The 22243-nt window shown below is 39.5% G+C and overlaps 1 protein-coding gene across 5 annotated transcripts in view; it reads right to left on the bottom strand.

Moving 5' to 3' along the window:
• The window catches only part of LOC135222868 (choline transporter-like 1), a 534082-nt gene that overhangs the window by 416769 nt on the left and 95070 nt on the right, over window positions 1-22243 (bottom strand). For all 5 annotated transcript variants that reach the window (XM_064261214.1, XM_064261216.1, XM_064261218.1 and 2 more), the window contains exon 4: window positions 14472-14606. In XM_064261214.1, the coding sequence (XP_064117284.1) occupies window positions 14472-14606 (135 nt within the window). The remainder of the gene's footprint in view (window positions 1-14471; window positions 14607-22243) is intronic.

Here is a 22243-nt window from a genome sequence, read left to right as displayed (position 1 = left end):
AGACACTCTCCTCCTTTAAGACCACACTCATCAGTTTTCATCTTTTACCTATCTTTTCTCATAGGCCTCTTTTTATTTCCTTCATAACATTTTCTGTAGTTAAGATCGCAGAATTCTTTCATGATATCTCTAGTAATTTACTGGTGAAGTAACCCCAGTATACTTTATAAGTAATTTTCATCTAAATTTTAATACCCTACTCATTGAGGCATGTAACTTCCCTTTTGATGCTTATTTTGCGGGTGTGGCATAAGATGCTAACTCTCGGTGCATCTTATATCAATTCAATTTAATTTTTGGTAGGTGGCAGACTCAAGTATCTGAGAAAACTCATTCTTTTGGGTAAAATCTGCTCCTTTTAGGTGGTGAAAGGGACCTTCTTTGTTTGAGGGATGTTTTGGAATGTATAGAGTAATGATTGGGCCAATGCAATATACAGTGGACCCCCCGTATTCGCGGATTTCTCTCGGGAACGTTTCCCCCCATTATTCGCAGAAAATTCGCACATTTACTGTACTTTTCTATGAGAAATATCCAAAAATTCCTGGTTTTTTTTATCAATTTCATCATAAAAATGATATCGTTATGATACAATAAAGTTTCATACATACTTACCTGGCAGATATATACTTAGCTAAGACTCCGTCTTCCCCGACAGAAATTCGAATTTCGAGGCACATGCTACAGGTAGGTAGGTCAGGTGATCTACCGTCCTGCCGCTGGGTGGCAGGAATAGGAATCATTACCTTCTAGAACCAGATTTTTCTCTTCCACCTGTCTCCTGCGGGGAGGCTGGGTGGGCCATTTATCGTATATATCTGCCAGGTAAGTATGTATGAAACTTTATTGTATCATAACAATATCATTTTCATACATTCAACTTCCCTGGCAGATATATACTTAGCTGATTGGCACCCTTTGGTGGAGGGTAAGAGACAGCTATTCCCTGATTAGACAGGTAAACAACATACGTTGTAGGTAATAAATAAATAAAACCTTGGTTCCTATGTGTTTAGACGAAGGGTTGACTTCCTAGCTATTGCTAGGAGTCTGCTTCGTCTCAAGAACCTCAGCGAGGATGTGACCTATGGCTAAGAGTTCTTGTAGATCTGTCAATGGGGTCTTATCCACTTACTTGACAGAATCTAAAGGTCATTTGTCAATGGGGTCTTATCCACTTACATGACAATACACCTATGCCTAGTGGTAAAATTAAGGAGCACAACACCGATCCCGATCACCTGATCCTAACACGAGGGTTAGTGCTTAATTTGAAAAGAGTTATCCCCAAACTCATTTCAAACAACCCAAAGAATAATTTGAAAAGAGTTATCCCCAAACTCATTTCAAACAACCCAAAGAACAAAACACTATGTTAAAATAAAAATTAACTCACTTAGTTAAGGATCAGTGTCGGCTCCCTATCCCAGCAACGTATCCGTAGACACGTATAACCAAGAGAGAAGGATCTCTCGTAGGTCAACTTGACCTCCTTCGTGCTAAGGGAAGTCAACTCCCGAGTTGCATCTTCCGTAAGTTACAGCTAATATGTCCTTCACGACATATTGTTATGGAACTAACAAGAATTCATAAAAGCTCGCACTTCAAGCGCTTTTAATTCTCAGCTGTTTGAAGGAATCATCAAATTATTCATGAAGTGCTTAGCGATCACATTTGTTTCAAAGAAGAAGACCAGGGCTTCCTTTGAAATGGATCTCTTCTGGATGAAGCCTAGAGCCTGGCTGGCGCCTCGCGCCTGCCTGGCGCCTAGCGCCTTGGCTGGCTCCTCCCCACTTGCTGGAGTTTCAAGCTCGGTAGTCTCTCGAGGAAGTCTGGCGATGTCCACATTGGACACTCTTATCTGTCCGATTTTTTTGCTTCCAGCGCATCTGTACCAAGTTGTAGGCCTGCTCTTTCTCCTCATCAGACAATGACAGTGTTCTTGGGACTGTTTGCCTCTGGCGTTTTTTACGCCTGTTTTGGCATATGGCACCTGGTTGGCGCTACATTGTCCAAAAGTCCTGAACATCCACAATAGTTCATCAGGAGACTGGAGAAAGGTGGAAGAAGTTCTTCCCCTTTGAGCTTTGGCCTCTCCGGCAAGGGGAGGTGATTGTAGTCAGCTACATCCAGTAGACGATAGGATATCTAACCGTACGAGAGATAAGAGTCTTCCTCCGAGGAGGGTCCTTCTTGAATACTTCCGTTGCTCACGAGATCTCTTCTTACATGTTGAAGGGGTTTCTCGTTGCAGAATCTTCCCTGTCATTGCCCGAAGGAAGGGAAGAAGCCTGGAAGTCGAAGGAGACTCCGAGCTGAAATTGGGAGGACTCCTGATTTCTAGCTCTTTATTGTATCCCTCTGAACACCTTCTGGGAAGCATTTCGAGCCGTCATCGCATTCCAAAGACTCTGTAGGCACACGTTTAAACCATTCTACTGTAGATGAAAACGTAAGTACCCTGCCTGGACAACGAAACCTCCATCTGAAAACATTGAATCAGGAATAGGGGGTTTTAGTTCTTTTGCCAGACATACTATGCTGGCAAGAACCCATTGCCTAGTTTCCATAGAATCTGATGCGAGATTCCAATGCTCAAAAAATTCACTTGTCTTCTGGTTGTTTAGGACCAAGAGAAACAAAGAATTCCCTCATAAAAATTTCTCAAAGAAGTTTGATGAGGAGCAGTTCCACCTTGTCGGAACAATCTGTGGCCACAAAAGAGATCCCATTAGAAGTACATGATATCCTACTCTTGTCATATTGAGGTATCGTATAAGATCTGATCTCGAAGATCTTAATTCTCTGCTATCTCCAATTCCCTTTGTAGAGACAGAGTATAGCCTTTTACTGCGTTCTTTGATAGCAGATATATACAAAGGTGATTCTTCCCTCTGAAAGGGAAGAAAAAACCGCTATGTGGTTCACAGAGGTATCGGAAGAGGACAGTTTCCTCATTCCCTCTAGCACGATCTGCAGCCATTCTATATCTTGTCCATGACTATTGTCATTTACCTTGAAAAATCCTCTCATTCATGTCCACTTCTGGTCAGTCTGCACACAGACAGACTCAGAGTGGAGAGGTTGTTATGGTCCATTTATAATAGATGCTGATAGAATATTCAGACTGTCTTGGAAAAGACTTCCAAAACATGCTGTGAGAAGAACGTGACCTCTGTGAATCCAACCTCTCTAAGGCCAAAATGAGGCATAAAGTATTATCCTCTCTTTCTTTGACGCCCTTTATCTTAAATTCTGTAAAGAATTTATATTTTAGGGGAAAAAAGACAAGTTTATTCCCCTTTCTATAAAATAAAGATGGCGTATATTGCTACCTCTCTTGGTTCGAGGAAAAGGAAGCAGTCTACAGGAAGACTGCTCGTCTTCTACCTTGCTAAGAGATCTATGAAGAAGACTTTTCGCAGGTTCTCACAACTCTTTGCAATAAATGTTAGACATACTTTCACAGTTATTATCGTCGATCGAGAAGGTTCTCACGGACATGCAAAATCTTGCATCGAACCTCTTAAGGATCGTTACATTCCCTGTCTGTTTTCCAAATAGGTTCTCTTTGTTAACACGAACAGGAGCGAAAAAAGAGATTCTCGATGCTCTTTGCGATATGAGAGAGTCATGGAATTGGCCTAAGTGATTAAATGGGTAACGAAATCAGGAATGAATCTTGCCGTTACCGAGCGTGCTGTCTGAGAGGCTACTGGACTCTTAGGTTAATAACTCGCTAAAACGAGAAAATATCTTGGATGGTGCTCTTGGCTCATTGCGCCAGGCTGGCGCTTTTTGGCGCATTGCGCCAGGTTGGCGCTTCTAATTCTCTTTCTGTTATGTGCCAGAACATCTGTGCCTTTATGGTACCCGACATCCTTTCACATGTTAATTCCGTTCTTAGGAAAAAACTCTTATATACGTAGTATAGTCCATTCAGGGAAACCATTTCTGCCACGAAGAGAATGTTTCCCATCCCACTCATCTCTTGAGCAATATCCGATTCTAAAAAGGTTGTGTGCGTTTCTCGAAAGACTTGACCATACCGTAGTCTAAAAGTGAATTCTCTACTACATCCATCTTCTCACTAAGCATGTATTCTAATAAGCCATGCTTTCGTAATCATGAGAGCATTATATAATATAATGTTCTGCTGCGTTAGAATCCTTTAATAATGTTACCTACGGTAAACAGCATTGAAAGGTTATAATATCTTTCTTATTGAAAGCTTCTTAGCAAAAGGCAGACAATATTTTATTTATGTTAGCTTAACTATCCCCTCCATTCGAGACTAAGTCCATGATTGTAGGGGGAATATACGGTTAACCATTCGATCTCATTGTAGAGAGAGATGTAACCGACTACTCATGACCGAGAACCGGATGGTACTGTATTGGCCTTAGAAATTAGAATGACAGCCCGGCAGTCTCGCTCGCTGCCTGACTGCATTCATCATGAGTTGCCAGTTACTTCATTCAATGAAGGAATATAATAAAATTATTCTCGAGCCTAAGGAAGCTCTTAATAATGCAAATTTAAGCCAAACAACCTTTGATAACCCTCTTACGCCGAAGCCCTAAAAATCAAAACCTCTCCTGTATGCCGGCGCCGGTTTGGAGTGAGCGCGGAACCGGAAAAAATAATTTTTTCAAAAAATCACAGCGCGCTTAGTTTTGAAGATTAAGAGTTCATTTTTGGCTCATTTTTTTTTCATTGCCTAAAGTTTAGTATGCAATCATCAGAAATGAAAAATAATATCATTATCATATGTAAATAATGCGATATATGGTAGCGAAAAAAAAAAAAATTCATAGATAATTGTATTCAAATCACGCTGTGCAAAAAACAGTCAAAGCTAAAGAGTTACTTTTTTTTTCGTTGTATTGTACACTAAATTGCAATAATTTTGATATATAATTCATAGTAAAACAATAAAAGCAACACCGGAAAAATATTATCACAAAATGATGTACGAATTCGTAACGAGCGGACGTAAAAAAATGTTATTTTCAAAAATTCACCGTAATTCTAAATAATGTTCTAGAGACTTCCAATTTGTTTCAAAATTAAGACAAATGATTGAATATTACGATACTGTAAGAGTTTTAGATTAGAATTGCAGATTTCGACCATTTCGGACGAGTTAAATTTGACCGAATGTCGAAATTTTAATATATATATTTTTTCATATGCACATATTTCGAAGATGGAAAAAGCTACAACCTTCAATTATTTTTTATTGTATTCTTCATGAATTTGCGCACATTTTGATATATTAAACTCTATAAAAAGGCTAATATGAAAAGGAGCAAATATTAGGATACTGCCATGTACGTATTTCGGAGACTTCGCGGCCGCGAATCGGCGCGCGAGTGAAGGTAAATATATTTTTCAAAAATTCACCATAAATCACAATATTGTTTTAGAGACTTCAAATTTGTTTCAAAATTAAGAAAAATGACGGGATATTACTAGGCCGTAAGAGTTTTAGCTTACAATTGCGTTTTTCAACTATTTCGGTAGAGTCAAATTTGACCGAACGTGGTTTTTTTTCTATTTATCGTGATTTATATGCAAATATTTCGAAAAAGAGAAAAAGCTACAACCTTCAATCATTTTTAGTTGTATTCTACATGAAATTGCGCACATTTTCTATATATAAAACTTTATGTAACAGCTAATTTTAAATGGTGCAAACATTTCGACAATCGCACAAAAAAATTCTGATTTTTTCGGAAGAGTTTTACCGCGCGAACGTAATTTTTTTTTTTTTCATAAATTCACCATAAATCGAAATATTGTGCTAGAGACTTCCAAGTCATTGCAAAATGAAGGTAAATGATTGAATATTACTAGAATATAAGAGTTTTAGCTTACAATTGCGTTTTTCGACCATTTCGGTAGAGTCAACGTTGACCGAAAGTTGAAATTTTTGCACTTAACGTTATTTATATGAAAATATTTCAAAACTGATAAAAGCTACAACCATGGGTTGTTTTTTGTTGTATTGTGCATGAAATTGCGCACATTTCCATATATAAAAAACTTTATGTAACGGCAAATTTAAAAGGGTGCAAACATTAGGACAATCGCACGAAAAAATTTATCGGAAGAGTTATCGCACGAACGTAAGGAAATAGTTTTTTCATAAATTCACCATAAATCGAAATATTGTGCTAGAGACGTCCAATTTGTTGCAAAATGAAGGCAAATGATTGAATATTACTATAATATAAGAATTTTAGCTTACAATTGCGTTTCTCGACCATTTCTGTAGAGTCAAAGTTGACCGAAGGTTGAAATTTTTGCACTTATCGTTATTTATATAAAAATATTTCAAAATTGATAAAAGCTACAATCATGAGTATTTTTTAGTTGTATTGTGCATGAAATTGCGCACATTTTCATATATAATACTTCATGTAAAGGATAATTTAAAATGGTGCAATAATTATGTCAAAGTGACGAAATAATTTCCGAGATGTGTCACTGATACTTTTTAGTGCGATAAGAAAGAAATTCGCGCTTGCGCCTGCGTAGCGATTGTAAACAAAACAACGCCTTGATCCGTGAACTCCCAGCATCCCCCAAGGCGCGTGATACAAAAGTTTTCGGCTGGTAGGCCTATAAGTATTTTTCCACGAATTTTTAAAAAAACTTTTTTGAGCCGACGTATGATACGTCCAATCGGCATACGGGAGACATTTTGACTGACGTTTAATACGTCCAATCGGCGTAAGAGGGTTAAATACCGAAGCTGAGTAGGTATTGTCGTAACAAACCTTTTAAGCAAAGTCCTTACCAGGAAAATCCTGTAAGGATATAGATAATTCCGTAGCGAACCACAAAGGCAACTATGGTATGCGTATATGACTTGTCATTCAGTAGTCGTATACAGCAAGTCTTGCTACTACATTCTTTCCTCTCCGATTCAGAGAGAGAATGGATATCTTGCCCTCTACGTTCTTTTCGTCAATAAACACGAATTAGTATTAGTCGAAAGAGATCGCAATGAAAACTCTAGGATCGAAGAGAATCCCTCAAATTTTTATTCTCTTGGATATAAGGCCCTATTCTACGCCTCTAATATTTGGAAGAGCCTCTAATCAATGAATGAGAGCTCGTACGAATCTTGTTTAATTTGCAAAAGATTGCCACACTTTCTGTAAATGGTTGGTTGCATTATTTTAGAAGGGGGAAGATTTTAATATCGTTTTATTATTAATGAATTAATTTTTTCCAATAAAAAAGGTTTCCAATTCCGATCTATCTTCCATTTCCTGTCCATCAAGTTGGGAGAAAAATGAGCAACCGGAGGAGAGCGCCTGCTTTTGTAAGGTGAAGAGCTTTTAGCAGTACCGATTCTAACCTGACAAGGGCTACGGCCGCCTGTGCGACATCTTGAGTCCCCGCCAGGAAAAAAGCCGATCTTGCTCTTGCCTTTACTTGCATCAAGAGTATCCTGAGAAGGGCGACGGCCGCCTGTGCGACAACTCCCGTCCTTATCAGAAGAAGGCCTCGAATGTCTTTCACCTTTTGCAGAATCAGGCTCTAACTCCATCTCCGATGAAGATCCTGGTTTATAGTTTCAGGCGCTTTGCGTCTCATCTCAGGCGCTTTGCGCCTCATTTCAGGCGCTTCAGGCGCTTTTGCACCTCATTTCAGGCGCTTCAGGCGCTTAACGCCTCGTTTCAGGCACTTCAGTTCAGGCGCTTCAGGCGCTTTGCGCCTCATTTCAGGCGCTTCAGGAGCTTTGTGCCTCGTTTCAGGCGCCTCGAGCTCTTTGCGTCTCGTTTCAGGCGCTTCAGGCGCTTTGTGCCTCATTTCAGCCTCTTCAGGCGCCTCTTTAGAATCCTCTCGCCTTGTCGGCGATTTGCGCCTGGTCGCCTCGTCCGAGCTGTCAAAGACTTCTATCGGACGGGATTTCTTAACGGGAAGGAAGAGATCCTTTCTCCTGGGAGGATTCTTCTTCAAAACTTCTATTAACGAAGATATCTACTGTTGCCTTTCTCCTAGGATCTTCGTAGAGTCGTCTTCTTTCTCCGTATCCGATCTAGGGGAAGGACGATTTAATGAATAAATGTCTTTCTTCTTCTTAGGTGGATAGCCTTCAGGAAAACTTTCCGGGATAGAATCCCAAGCTGGCGATTTCCACGATCTTTTTAGAAGGTCTCGACAGCTTGTGAGAACTCCACCTTATTTTCCTTTCGATGAAGACTCGGATGACGAAAAAACACTGTTTTAGGATGCCTTTCCAACGGCTGTCCTTGGCAGTCTGGGACGCTACTACAGATCCTGCCGAGGGGACGCCCAACCGTTAGGGATTCTCTGAAAGCTCCTTAAGGCTTTCGACATTCCTTCTCCTCTGGGCTTGTGAGCTTGGAAGAGGTCTAGGCCTGAGAGCGAGACAGAGCCGATCGGAACGCACCCTCCACTATTTTAGGACGCCTTTCCAATGGCGAACTTGGCAGTCTGGGACGTTCTACAGAGTCTGCCGAGGGGACGCCTGATCGGTGGGGATTCTCTGAAACCTCCGTGCGGCTTTCGACATTCCTTCTCCTCTGGGCTTGTGAGTTTGGAAGAGGTCTAGACCTGGGAGCGAGACAGAGCCGATCAGACGCACCCTCCACTTCAATGGGGAACACTATATTCACTTCTTACCTTTTAAGAGCTCGCTTTTGAGCTACATCCATTATCTTCAAATTTGCATATATAAATTTGTAATTTCTGTGGAGTAAGAAGGTGATGAGGATGCGACTACTACTAGTACTGCTAATACTCTAACTGCTCGTTAGCACAAACGCTATTAAAGCTTATAAAGTAAGCGTATCTAGTTATATGCTTTTCTGACTTCTAAAGTAGAAAATTACAGTTTAATATTTCCTCAATAAAGTTGTAACCTTTATTACATGTAATAATGAATAAATATTAATAATTCCCTTTATTGCAAACTATGTGTGTCTACCGATAATTTCGGTAGTTTCACTTGGTATTTTCTTCGAAATTTCGAAGTGAAATTCATTAAAAAGTTAATAAAAGCGTATGCCGAACCAAAGACCCAGTACTTCCCTGCAAAAGACAGCCCAGAAGATCGATGGCGATGAAACACGAAAATCAAGTCAGGAGGTACCGCAAACGTTTTGTTTACAATACGGCGACAGAGAAAAATCTGGTTCTAGAAGGTAATGATTCCTATTCCTGACACCCAGCGGCAGGACGGTAGATCACCTGACCTACCTACCTGTAGCGTGTGCCGCGAAATTCGAATTTCTGTCGGGGAAGACGGAGTCTTAGCTAAGTATATATCTGCCAGGGAAGTTGAATGTATGAAATGCACTTTTTGTGAAAAAACTATTTAAAAAACCAAGTATGAACATTTTTAGAGGGTTTTTCTTGAGTTTTAACTAACAAAATAGGCTGTTTTTAGCATTTTTATAGGGGTTCCAAACATTCGCGGGTTCTAACTATTCACAGGGGGGTCTGGTACGCATCCCCTGTGAATACAAAGGGACCACTGTAGTACTAAGTTTAGGAAGATATCAAGATTTTAGCATGTTATTGTGATTGGTTTGAAGTCTGCAATAAAGTAGCACCTCAACTGAATAGATGCTCTGGGGGTGTGACTTTCTGATAAGAACAGGTCTGACGTTCTGACAAGTAGCAAAGATTCAATATTATATTCTGCACTTGACTGTACAATACTTAAAGGACTGGCTGGAAGAGGCTAAAGGGAAATGATTACTAGTGAGAACATTTTTTTTACTGAATTCTGTTAATGTAATTTCCTGCGCCTACAATTCAAGAAAAAAATGAACTCCTACTCTAAAAGCTGGCTTAGGGCTTAGGCCAAGATAACTAAATAAAATGCTCATAGAGCCTATACAGTTGTCAATCTGTCAAAACTGGACCCAAGCACTAGGAGCAGAGCTTGAGAAGACTTCTGCCTACTTCTTGCCTCACAAGTAATCAAATATCAATGGGAGGGCCCAATCCACAAGCATAACGCTAAGTGTGGCAAGAGGTCTTCCTTAACCTTCCATATTCTTCTTCAACCTCTCTGCCATCTCCTGCTGATTGCACTAAATCAAGTATTACCTTATCCTCATCTACTAACTCTGATCTCGATCTTATAAGTCAAAATGAATGCCTTCATGATATAGTTTCTCTGTTTCTCTCTCTTTTCCAGTCTAATTTTTCAAGTATCAAATCAATTACTTTTATCAATACCTTGGGTGTCAAGGACATTAAGGGCACCGGCTGGCTAATGCCCTTTTTTACAGACAGGACTTTGAAAGGACACTTAATAAAGTGATTTAGGACATCTCCAAACCACATATGATTTCCGCCTCTGACCTTTAGTTTTGACACACCATTGTGATTTATCATGAAAATAACCATTTTTCAAATTCTATCTCCTCCCTTGGTACTTAATATTAAGACCTGGGATGACTACCATATATAGACCGGCCTGAAGTAGACCAATCAAATCTAGTTTTTTTCCTAAAAGTCAATTTTCTGCTAAATATGAATTTTTTCATTATGGTAAAAAAATAAACCCTATAAATCAGGAAAAAAATGTAAAAAAAAAGAAACAAAAGCTGGAAAAAAGGGCTAGATTTAATTGTTTTATAATGTCTTACTAAGTTATATACCAAATTTTAATGCCATAGCTTTAAAACTAAGGGAAAAGATAGAATCTGAAGGTTAATAAGTATAGTTTTGAGATACGAGCATTCAAAGTTTTTTCTTTGTATTTTTACAGACAATGTTAAATCATGATTATTATGAATTCTAATTTCCGTTTTGGGTATTAATAAACCAAAACTGTTATCTATCATAATTTAATCATATAAGAAGATCTCTTTGCTCTCTCTCTCTCTCCTTCACTAACTCTGCTAATATCGCCGATATTATGATCTGAACTCTTATTAGAACAAATTTTCTTCTTCTGTATGTTAGCGAGATGTTTCGCTTGTCTTTTCCACTTTGGCATGATGAAAACCTTGCCGAAACAAAGATAAACAGACGTAAAAGCAAGTACCGTATATTTCGGCTATAAGTCGACCCTTTAGCCCCAAAAAATCATGCCAAAATTAGGGGGTCGACTTATCTAATGGTAACAAGAAGTGAATCTTTATTATTGGTATAAGAATCCAGGCTTTACAGTTGGCTAATAACAATGACAGCCTTGTTGAGGTAACTATGTATGTAAATACCAGCATTAAAAACATTTCACACTGTAATACGACAATTATAATACATTAGAACATCCATTACCTTAAATAAAATGAAAAAAAATCAAAGTAACTTGAAGAAACCCCAATCGCAGAATAAGTGTAAACATTGCGTAATCATTTGTAGTACCGAAGTTGAGAAAGATGCGTTCACTCTGACAGTTTTCTATTTACCGTGGTATTGTTCAAAAACATTTATGGTATGACATCTTTATTTATCACATAAAATAAAATAAAAAAGCTTTTATTTAATGGTAAATATGTATTTAAAATCCTTCAAAATTACTTGAGTCATCGTCACTTGAATTAAACAATTCATCAAACATTAACTTGAGTGGCAGTTTGTACATACATATATATATATATATACGTAGGCTGTTATGCAGCGTTAGTTAGCGCTTTGTTTGTTTACATTACACTCGAGTAACGTATCTTTCGTTTCGTCATTTCTAATCATATTTGTAGGTATTCATGTTTTATATGTTACACAGATTTGTTAATATACCTGTATTTCATATGGTAAGTAGAGCAACATTTGTACCGTAATAACATTCAGGTTATCTTATATGATACGTTTTACCCTGCTGCTTATATTGAGCGTCTGGTTGGCCTCATATTTTATAGGTCGACTAATATACCCAATATTAATTAAAATCATAAAAATTTACTCAGAATAGGGGGGTCGACTTATCTTCCGGTCGACTTATACGCCGAAATATACGGTAAATGTCAGAGGTGAAACTCACATGTGTACTCTCTTTCGTGTTTCTGCTCGCACTGCGCACTGAAGGGTGTAAAGCTCAGTCTTCCTGTCTTGTAACTCATGGAATCTCTACAGATGCCATTGCTCATAATTTGTTTGATAATAATTATCAAAATTTACATTAAAAGAAAAAATACTGCATTTTCTTGTATAGATTAATGCTTTTGGCTTATTAAGTTACTTTTACTAATTACCCTGCAACTATGAAAGTAAGAGGAATTTTGACAAAATATTTTGTATACGCATTTTCCATTGCCATACGAAGCTCCATGAATTTTTTCATGATTTTCTGTTTTTCGCCCTATATTGGCTGGCTGGCGCCCTTAAATGTCACTTGTCTTGGGAAGATAAATAAAATTTTTCAAACGACTAAACTTTCCTGTAAAAAAATTGGGGGTATTGTACATTCTTTTCTACATTTTATTTATTAATGCTTTATGTCATATCCATTTGCCTATTCTGAAATACTGCTGATTATTTTGAGATGCTTCATTGTCTGCCTTTTCAAAAATTTAATTTAGGGCAATTTATTCTTCAAGCCATTCTACCATACCTTATCTTTCAGTCCTCTTCCCTTCTGCTACAAGGGGCTTCACTCTCTTTTCTACAGATACTATTTTGGACATTTCCCCAGTGTCAAAGAGAAGAATTTTTCCTTTTAGGCAGCCTTGTAAAACCATCAGGCCACCTCATTCCACATAAATTCTGTGGAAACGGGAATCCAATTGGGAATTCTTTTATCACTGTAGTTTTTCCTAACTATTGCAATCATTCTTCCTCGAAGAGGCAAGTCTTATTATTTTCTTTTTAATTACATTCCAACTTTCCTCATTCCCTATCCACAGTTCATGGGTGGGAAGGGATGCGCCGTTATGACATTAAGCTGCATTTCACATTACCTTTTGAATTGGAAAAGACAGAACAAAAAAAGCAAAGGTGGGAGGGGGGGCCAGGGATGCAGCAGTTTTCCATAATGCGTCAAGATTTTTTTACCCTTCTCAGTTAGTCTTAATCAGTCAGTGCACTCTGAGTCAACTCTCTGCACGCTACTTTGAAGTAAACTGTTGATAACCACATTCCAAAGGACCTTTTTGCTTGAAAGACTGCAGGAACTCATTGATTATATGGTATTTTTTCTTATATGTAATTAATTGATCAGGTAGAGCAGAAAAGCTTTTGGTAAAGATGACAATACATACTGCTCTTCAAATATGTTTTATGCTCAGGTTAATTAAAAATGTGATCATTATTTAACTGCAGCATGTGTCAGGTGGTTTGACTTTGAAACAACCTAGTTTCAATTTTTTAACTCCCCTCTCTTCTTTTAGTCGGGAGACTAGTTTACTTATGTCACGTTGTGAGTGACAAGAGTCAGTCAGGCTTTGGAAAGCAGATCGGCAGGTTCTCGACAATGTTCTGTTGAGACCACCGCAGCAGCAGTTTTGGAGGATCACCTGGTTGATGGTGATGGATTTTGGTGCAGCGGTTGTCGATCGTTGAGGATGGCATCAATCTAGTTCCTGAGGACGAGGTGGTGGCTAACCCATAGCCCCCTGTTCAGAAGTATTCTTCTGTGGCAGCTTCAAAGCTGTCGCATTGAACATGGTGATGTTCAATGATCGGCCTCGAGAATTTTGGATTGTGGTTCTTACAGATTTCAGTGTATTTTTACTAGTATTGTTTGATAATGAGCAAGTGTATGGCTCTTGTATTTTTACTAGTATTTGTTGTTAATGAGCAAGTGTATGGCTCTTGTATGCTTACTAGTATCTGTTGGTAATGAGCAAGAATGTGGCTCTTTTCTTTTATGCACTGTATGCCATCTTCCATTATTGTATTGTATTCTGTTGTCGACTTTAAGTGTTGTTTGATATTATTACTGCTGGTTTTATTGTAACTAATTGTATTGCTGTTGATTAAAATTTTTTGTCAATTGATGCTTTGGAACTTAAAGGAATTTAAGTGTAACTTATTGGGAGTTTATTTTACATAATTGTGATACTGTAATTTCTTTGTCTGCTTTCTAAAACCTGTACTCATTGTACATATGTAACATAATTTGTATAATAAACTAGGTTAAGGTACTTAAGTATTTTCTTTTACACCCACTCCTTTGGTTGTTACAGTTTTATCAGTCCATTCCAGCCCTATTTCTTTTAATATTTTATGAATCTGATTGTCATGAAGAACGTGGTCATGACACATGTAACACTGATGATGCAATTGGACTACTTATTACTGCTATATACTAGTAAATTATGACTGTTTTACATGCCTGCAATCTTGCAGTAGCTTTTAACTTCATTACCACTAAACACCTTCATGTGTAAGAATATGATAATCTTATAGATGCATTGAGATCAGTTTTCAATTTATTTCAATGAAAGAAATGAATGTTGCATTTTTCCTTACATATCATGTAGCTCTCTATAAACATTTTATTCATTAGCTTAACCAGAAGACTGACTCACCTACAAAGACCAGAGCCTGTACGATTATAAAAATCATGAATATCCTGCAGTGTTGACAGTGTTTGGTCAGGGCACTCTTTCACACATATTTTCAATGACCTGTTGAGGTTCAGTACATCAAAAAAGAATACATATCTGTAAAAGAAAAAAAAAAAAAAGAGAACTTCAATATAAATTTCAAGACCACAGAAGCTGTTTACATACCAATTGTACAACGTAAAATATAGCAAGTTTATACTTATGTTCATAAACCTTCTCAACTATGGTAAAAAAAAAAATACATATGGTTTTAGACATTATGGGCAAATAAGTTACAGAGGAATGGAAGGCCACATGGTATGAGGGAATAGTTCTGCTGTCTTCTTTGCAAAGCAAATTTCGGATACCTTATTTACAAAGTAAACTTCTTGACACATAATAAAACCTAGTAAAAACCTAGGTCAAAACTACTGAACATGAATATCAGATAAATCCTTACTCCACCAACCCAATCACACCCTTTACCTGGTAATAAGTCAAAAGGTACGGGGCACACTTATATGGAATGAACCTCAATTTATTAGATTTTGTTGCTTATTGGGTACCACTGAGCCCAGTAAAAATAAAAATATTTAATATTTAACACAACAATCAAGCCAGCATGCTAGATTTATCAAACAATGGAATGAATACATCCATCTACTAACCTTCCATACTTAGCAAAAAAAATTAAGTGTGCTAGACTTATCAGATGGTAAAAGTAACATAACCAACCAATATTTTCCTGTTCTCTTCTTTTTTAATATACATACTACTTCACTGTGGCTAATTTCACTTTAAATAAAAGTTATCATATAAACTCAGATATCATGCAGCTTTTGAAGACCTAATTTTGAAGCTAAATTTGCAGGGGTCACAACATACAGGAGATAAAAAATTAGCATATGTAATATTCACCTAGTATGTATTGTATTATAAAATAGAAGCATAACGAATAAGCATCTTTTCCATGGATCTTTTAAAAAGTTGTGCTTTACTTCACTGTATCCAATAATATTGAATGTATTTTCATATTACTATTGTATTATAAAATACAAACATAGCAAAATGAGATTCTTATAATAAAATTAATTCTATTTATAACTTACAAGTAATTACAGTACGGTCCCCAATTATGCAAGAATTTGGTCGATCCATGGCCCTGCAGAATTGTTAATTCGCAGATTTCAAAACACATTCCTTATGGGACTAATTCCATTAGGGCCAAGGCAAACAGCAACTTATCCAGTCAACATTTTTTTATACTACCCATTTTCAATACTTTCTATGCACTGTACTGTAATTTTTTCTAATATGAAATTGTTCTTAAGGATAAATAAAACATTAAAAAGGTTTTAATAACTTGAAAAAGTTTAAAATTACACACAGGACCTAACCAGCCCGAGAAGAGTCTACTTGGGACTCAAGAGGTCAGGAAAAACTAAACCCTATTAATAATAATACACACAGGGTGGTGAAAACTACCACACGTAAACAATGCCACCATTGGGTGCAAGTGCACTGTGCGATACAGTCATTCCTTTAAAAAAACTTTGGATGGAATTTCCTCTACCTATCCTCTGCCAAAAAAAAAAAAAAAAATCAAACTCCTCTATCTCATCCTCCGTGAAGAGTTCTTCAGTCGAAGGAAGGCTTTGTGAACTGTTTCGGGTACTGGGATCATGCGTGTCTTCACTCCCGTTACGCCTAACAAACTTGCTTACGACCGCTTTGTCCGGCACATTCACTATGTAATCGTTTTCATATAAATTTATTCTATGATACAAAAATAACTGATGAAAATTCAAAATTTGATATAAAATTACAATTTCTTAAAAAGAAATGATAAAAACTCAAAATTCAACATGAAATGAGTTTCTTGAAAAGTTTAGATCAAAAGATTCTCTCTCACTCTCTCTCTCTCTCTCTCTCAAAAATTCAAAATTTTATAAGAAATTACAATTTCTTAAAGATATGATAAAAATTCCATATTCAATATGAAACGACTCTCTCAAACACATCTGCTTCTCTGTTAATTACTTTTACTAGTCATTTTCATCAAAACCTTTTTCAACAATAGAAAAAATTAAATGATCAAATCTGCATGATGCGGATGATCAGAATACACTTCGCAGACCTAAATAATACATATGGCGATGATCATTCATACACACTGTGCTATGATGTCACAAATGAGTGAGGAGAGCCTTCCGTCTTAGCTAATGGCTGTTGGAAATCTTTCTCTCGCATTCCCCCTTGGAGGAATAATAGTTTTTTCCTCCATGCATTCCCCACACCCCTTCTCTCAGATACCAGCAAACCCCCCCACATCTAAAATACTTGAAAAGACAATAGATTTGATACGTTTTGTGGCGTGACTCGCAGAATTTGAACGGCTTTGTAGATAGAGAAAATCTATTTATGAGAACTACCAACCGCATAAAAGGGGAATCGCACAATTTGAACACGCATAATTTGGGACTGTACATAGCTATGGTCCCCTAACCTAAGGCAGCTTAAAAAATTTAAAATTGGCACTGTGGCGCTACTATCGATAGTGTGTAGGTGGGTAGTTCCCGCCCACTATCTGGGAGTTTAGGACACAAACTAGCAGAAGCTCAATTCGTTATCTGCCATAATATCCATGCGAGGAGAGGAGGGTGGGCTCCGATCATGTATTTACTTGGTAAGTAGTATAAATAAAAATGGAATTTTCATTGTAAAATAAAATTTTATTGCATACTTACCGAACAATTATTAATCAAAGCCCTCCCTCCTCCCCATGGTGGATGGCTGGGCAGAACGAATTGATGTTACCTGGGCAATTGTACCTATAGCTCCCTCGAGTGGAGGGAGATGACGTCACCTACATCAGCGCTGGCGGCGCCACCGCAGAAGTTTTGAATCTATTGTCTGCCATTCGTAGGGAACCTACAGCTGTATAATTGTTCGGTAAGTATGCAATAAAATTTTATTTTACAATGAAAATTCCATTTTTATTGCAGTGTCTTACCAAACAATTATACAGCTGATTACCTATTGCAAGGACGGGGGCTGTGGATGTGAGTTTTAATTAAAAAATAACATGATTCTTGAAAAAATACCCAAAAGGACTGTTACTAGTGCCTGTTGTACCTTACCTTGCAAGAGAGCTACTGCAGGATAATACTGCCTCTGGTCGGTGCTCATCTTACTTAGTAGAAGGCTTGGAATATGACCAATGGGTGCTTCTACATGGAGTGGAAAATCCTCGTAGTAATGGTGTTCACTGCTGACTCAACAAAGAAACAACAAAATATTGTCTTTGCCCTGGGCTAAGACCAGAAATAACCAACATGAAAAAGCTGTCACCTTTACCTAATTAAAAACCTATACCCACCAAAACTATAACTAAAATGACTGGTGAGTATTCCAGGTAGTGTATTGTACCCCCAGACTTCTCTTTAACTCGTCAACCTTGATACAAGGCAAAAGACAGGCTAACAGAGGGAGCAACCCCCTATGTCGTTTCTCCCAACACCATGCCAGCTACTGAAAGCAGACCGAGAGACTTACAATTTTCGAACACTGTCTCGATTTCTTTCAAATAATGCGTAGCAAACACCGAATTAGACCTCCAAAAGGTACTTTGTAGAATCGCGGATAGCGACAAGTTGTGTCGAAACACGAGGGAGGTCGCTACTGCCCGAACTTCGTGCGCTTTCACTCTTAGCAAAGTAAACACTGCATCGTTCGCTTGCGTGTGCACTTCCACAATTAACTCTCTCAGAAAAAAGGAGATAGCGTTTTTTGAGAGAGGGCGAGAGGGGTTTTTTACAGAGCACCACAGACGATTCGACTGACCTTCAATTCTTTCTGTTCTGCGGAGGTAATATTTTAATGCCCGCACGGGACATAAGTCGTTCTTGTTCTTCCTGGCCTACAAAGTCTGTCAGGTTCTTGAGAACGAAGTTACATGACCAAGGATTAGAAGGGTTCTCGTTTTTCGCAAGAAAATTGAGCTCCACGGAGCAAACTGCGTCGCCTTGAGAAAAACCCACCTTCTTGTCCATCGCGTGTAGTTCGCTAACTCGTCTAGCTGAAGCTAGCGCAACTAAAAATAACGTCTTCTTGGTGAGATTCCTCATAGACGAAGAAAGTAGTGGTTCAAAGGGAGGACCCGAAAGCCGTTTAGGAACTACGTATATCAAGATTCCATGCTATCAAATCCCTACACGATTTGGAAGTCTCAAACGATTTAATTAGATCGGAAAGATCACTATTCGTAGATAGGTCTAGTCCTCTGTGTTTAAAAACTGAAGCCAGCATCCCTCTGTATCCCCTAATCGTCGAAGGTGCTAAACGCTTAACGTCTCTTAGGAATAAAAGGAAATCCGCTATTTTGTTCACAGATGTTTCAGAAGAAGAGAATTTAGTTTGCTTACACCACTTTCGAAACACTCCCCATTTAGACTGGTATAGTCTGTTAGAAGAATCTCGTCTGCAGTTAGCGATAGCTTCTGCAGCTCGTCTTGAAAAACCTTTTGCTCTGACGAGACTCCTGACAGTCTGAAGCCTGTCAGTGCCAGAGCGGATAACCCTTGGTGGAACCTTACGTAGTGTGGTTGTCTGAGTAGACATCTCTTTAACGGAAGAAGCCTGGGGAAATCTACGAGCAAGTCGAGGAGATCTCGGAGATCTGGGAACCATTCTTTCCTTGGCCAGAACGGAGTGACTAGTGTCAGAGAGACTTCTTGGTGAAATGACACTTTGTTCAGCACCTGTCTTATCAGGCCGAACGGGGTAAAGGCGTACGCATCCAGGCCCGACCAGTCTAGTAACATTGCATCGACTGACCATGCAAGAGGGTCCGGGACTGGAGAGCAAAACAGCGGAAGACGGTTGTTCCTTGAAGTAGCAAAGAGGTCTATCATCGGCTTTCCCCAAAGTTTCCATAGGTCTAGGCAGACCTTCGCATCGAGAGCCCATTCCAACGGTAGTACTTGGTGACGTCGACTTAGTTTGTCCGCCAGCATGTTCATTTTCCCTTGAACAAACCGAGGGATTAGCGAAACTTGAAATTTTTCTGCCCACAGAAGCAGATCTTTTGCAAGGTTGTAGAGGGTGAAAGAGCGCCTCCCCCCTTGTTTCCTGATGTAGGAAAGTGCTTTGGAGTTGTCTCCGTGAACTGCAACTACCTGTCCCTTCACGAGATGAGCGAACGCCTGAAGTCCCAGGTACACTGCTAATAGCTCCCTCATGTTGATATGAAGAGAGCGTTGAGTTTCCGACCATTCCCCCGACGCTTCGTTCTTCCCCAACAGGGCTCCCCAACCTGCATCGGAGGCGTCTGGAAAGAACTGAAGGGTTGGGTGGAGCAGACGAAGCGAAAGACCTTCTACCAGTCTTGGTTTTGATAGCCACCACGCTAAGTCCTCCTTGATTTCGTCTGAAATCGAGAAAACTGTTGAGTCCGGTTGAGTCTTCCTGCACCATGACGCCTTCAGGAAGAACTGTAGAGGCCTCATGTGCAGTCTTCCGAGTTTGACAAACTGTTCCACTGAAGCTAGTGTCCCTAACAGACTGATCCAACGGTTGGCAGAACAGGACTTGCTGTCCAGGAAGTCCTGTGCTACTTCCAGACACGACTGGACTCTCTTTGGTGAGAGAAAAGCCCGAAAAACTCGAGAGTTCAGAGTTATACCCAAATAGAGAATGCTCTGAGTCGGGAATAACTGAGATTTCTCCTCGTTTATAAGGAGACCTAACGAGTGAGTTAATGAAAGAGTCCTCTTTAGATCCTTCATACATTTACTTTCCGAAGAGGAGCGGAGAAGCCAGTCGTCTAGGTAGAGTGACACTGATGTTCAGGAGGTGAAGCCACTTCCCCAGCGGAGTTAGTACTCGCATAAATACCTGCGGTACTGTCGAGAGGCCGAACCAAAGAGCTCGAAACTGATAGGTCTTGCCCATGAAAATAAACCGAAGGTATTTCCTGGAGTCCTGGTGAATTAATATGTGGAAGTATGCGTCCTGCATATCCAGGGATACCATCTAGTCCCCTTGGTGAAGGGATTCCAACACCGAACGAGTCGTTTCCATATTGAATTTGGTCTTCTGAACGAACAAGTTCAGTGTGCTTACGTCCAGCACAGGCCTCCAGCCCCCTGATGACTTGGGGACTACGAACAGACGGTTGTAAAACCCCAGGGATGGTCTGTCGCTTATCTCCTCTATGACCGCCTTCTGCACAAGAATCTCTATTTCTTGAGTTAAAGCTACAAACTTCTCCAAGCCTGGAGAGTAGGCGGGCAATGCTATGGGAACATTGGATAGAGGGGGAGTGTTTTTGAAAGGAATGGAGTAACCGAACCGGAGAACTTGGGTTACCCAGGGTTCTGCCCCTCTGCGACTCCATTCCTCCCAAAAGAAGCTCAGTCTGCCCCCTACCGGAGCATGAAGGATTGAAGGATCACTTTGACGATTTAGAGTCGGATTTTGTCGAGGCCTTGGTCAGGAGTCATAAATTCGATCGAGGCCTGACGAACGGTCAAGACTTGCCCCCTTGAAAGGGTTTCTTCTGCAAGGGCGATTCCGAGGTGGTAGGCGTCACAGTCGAGGGTTTAATTCGCTTAGAAGATTGAGCAAGTAAGTCATTAGTGGACTTCTTTTCCAGTGCAGAAAGTGTCTTGGCCACTGTTTCTTCGGGAAACAGATGATTCTTGTCGAGAAGAGAAAAAAAAAGGGCGGACTTCTGAGGTGAAGCGACTCCTCTCAAAACAAAAGAACAACCAGAGCTGCCTTTTCTTGAGGGTCCCGAATGCGAAAAGGGAGGCAAGCTCATCGCAACCATCCTGAACTGATTTGTCGGCGCATGACAAAACTCCAAGCCAGTCCGGAGTAGAGCAGTCTTCTATTTTCGTAGCGAGGGCTCCGATCATCTAGTCCAAGAAACTCATAATCTCCAAAATCTTGAAGATATTCTTTACCAAGTGGTCCAATTCGGGAGATGTAAAGAATATTTTTGCTGCTGCAAACGCGGACCTCCTATTTGCATCTACCAGGCCAGAGAAGTCCCCCTGGGAGGAGGCAGGCACTCCCATGGAGGGAGCTTCTCCGGTTACATAGAACCTATACCTCTTTTTTACCAGTTTCCACGGTGGATAGGCGAAAGTTGCTTTCCTGAACTCTCTCTTGAGCTTCAACCAGTCTTCTATATCACGAAGCGATCGTTTAACAGCCTTAGACAGTACGAGCTTCAGGAGAAGAGGATCAAAATTCTTCCTTCTCATCAGGAAGATGGAAGCAGGTGACCTGGGAGCGGCTGCTACGAAGTAATCCGGGTACATATCCAGAAGATAGCGTAACAGCTTCGAATACGACGAGAGAGGAATAGAGTCCGCTTCTAAGTCCTACTCGTCATCCGAAGAGATAGGCGACAGAGAGAGTTCTTGATTCGACTCATTATTCTTCGGACATTGTTTGCTTTCTTTCATCCAGTTCATCAGCTCCTGCAACTGTCGACGTAAAGGAACTAAATTCTCGTCTTCTTGAGCTGAAGTTGTAGCAACTGGAGTTCTGGACTTCGACACGATCGGTACCGGAGGTCTCACGCCAGTCGAATTCTCTGTCGTATGCGATGTCGAAGGTAAACTTTCAACTGCTAGATGAGTCGTAGATCTCGACAGACTTGGAGCAGTTCGTTGTGCAATCAAGTCGAAGGTAGCTGTCGATGTCGTGAGAGTCCGTGGCGAAGTCCATATAGCTACGCTACA

Source organism: Macrobrachium nipponense, chromosome 8, assembly GCF_015104395.2.
Source record: "Macrobrachium nipponense isolate FS-2020 chromosome 8, ASM1510439v2, whole genome shotgun sequence".
Taxonomy (NCBI): Eukaryota; Metazoa; Arthropoda; class Malacostraca; order Decapoda; family Palaemonidae; genus Macrobrachium; species Macrobrachium nipponense.
Note: the sequence above shows the minus strand (reverse complement) of the source record. Positions and strands in the feature narration are given on the sequence as shown.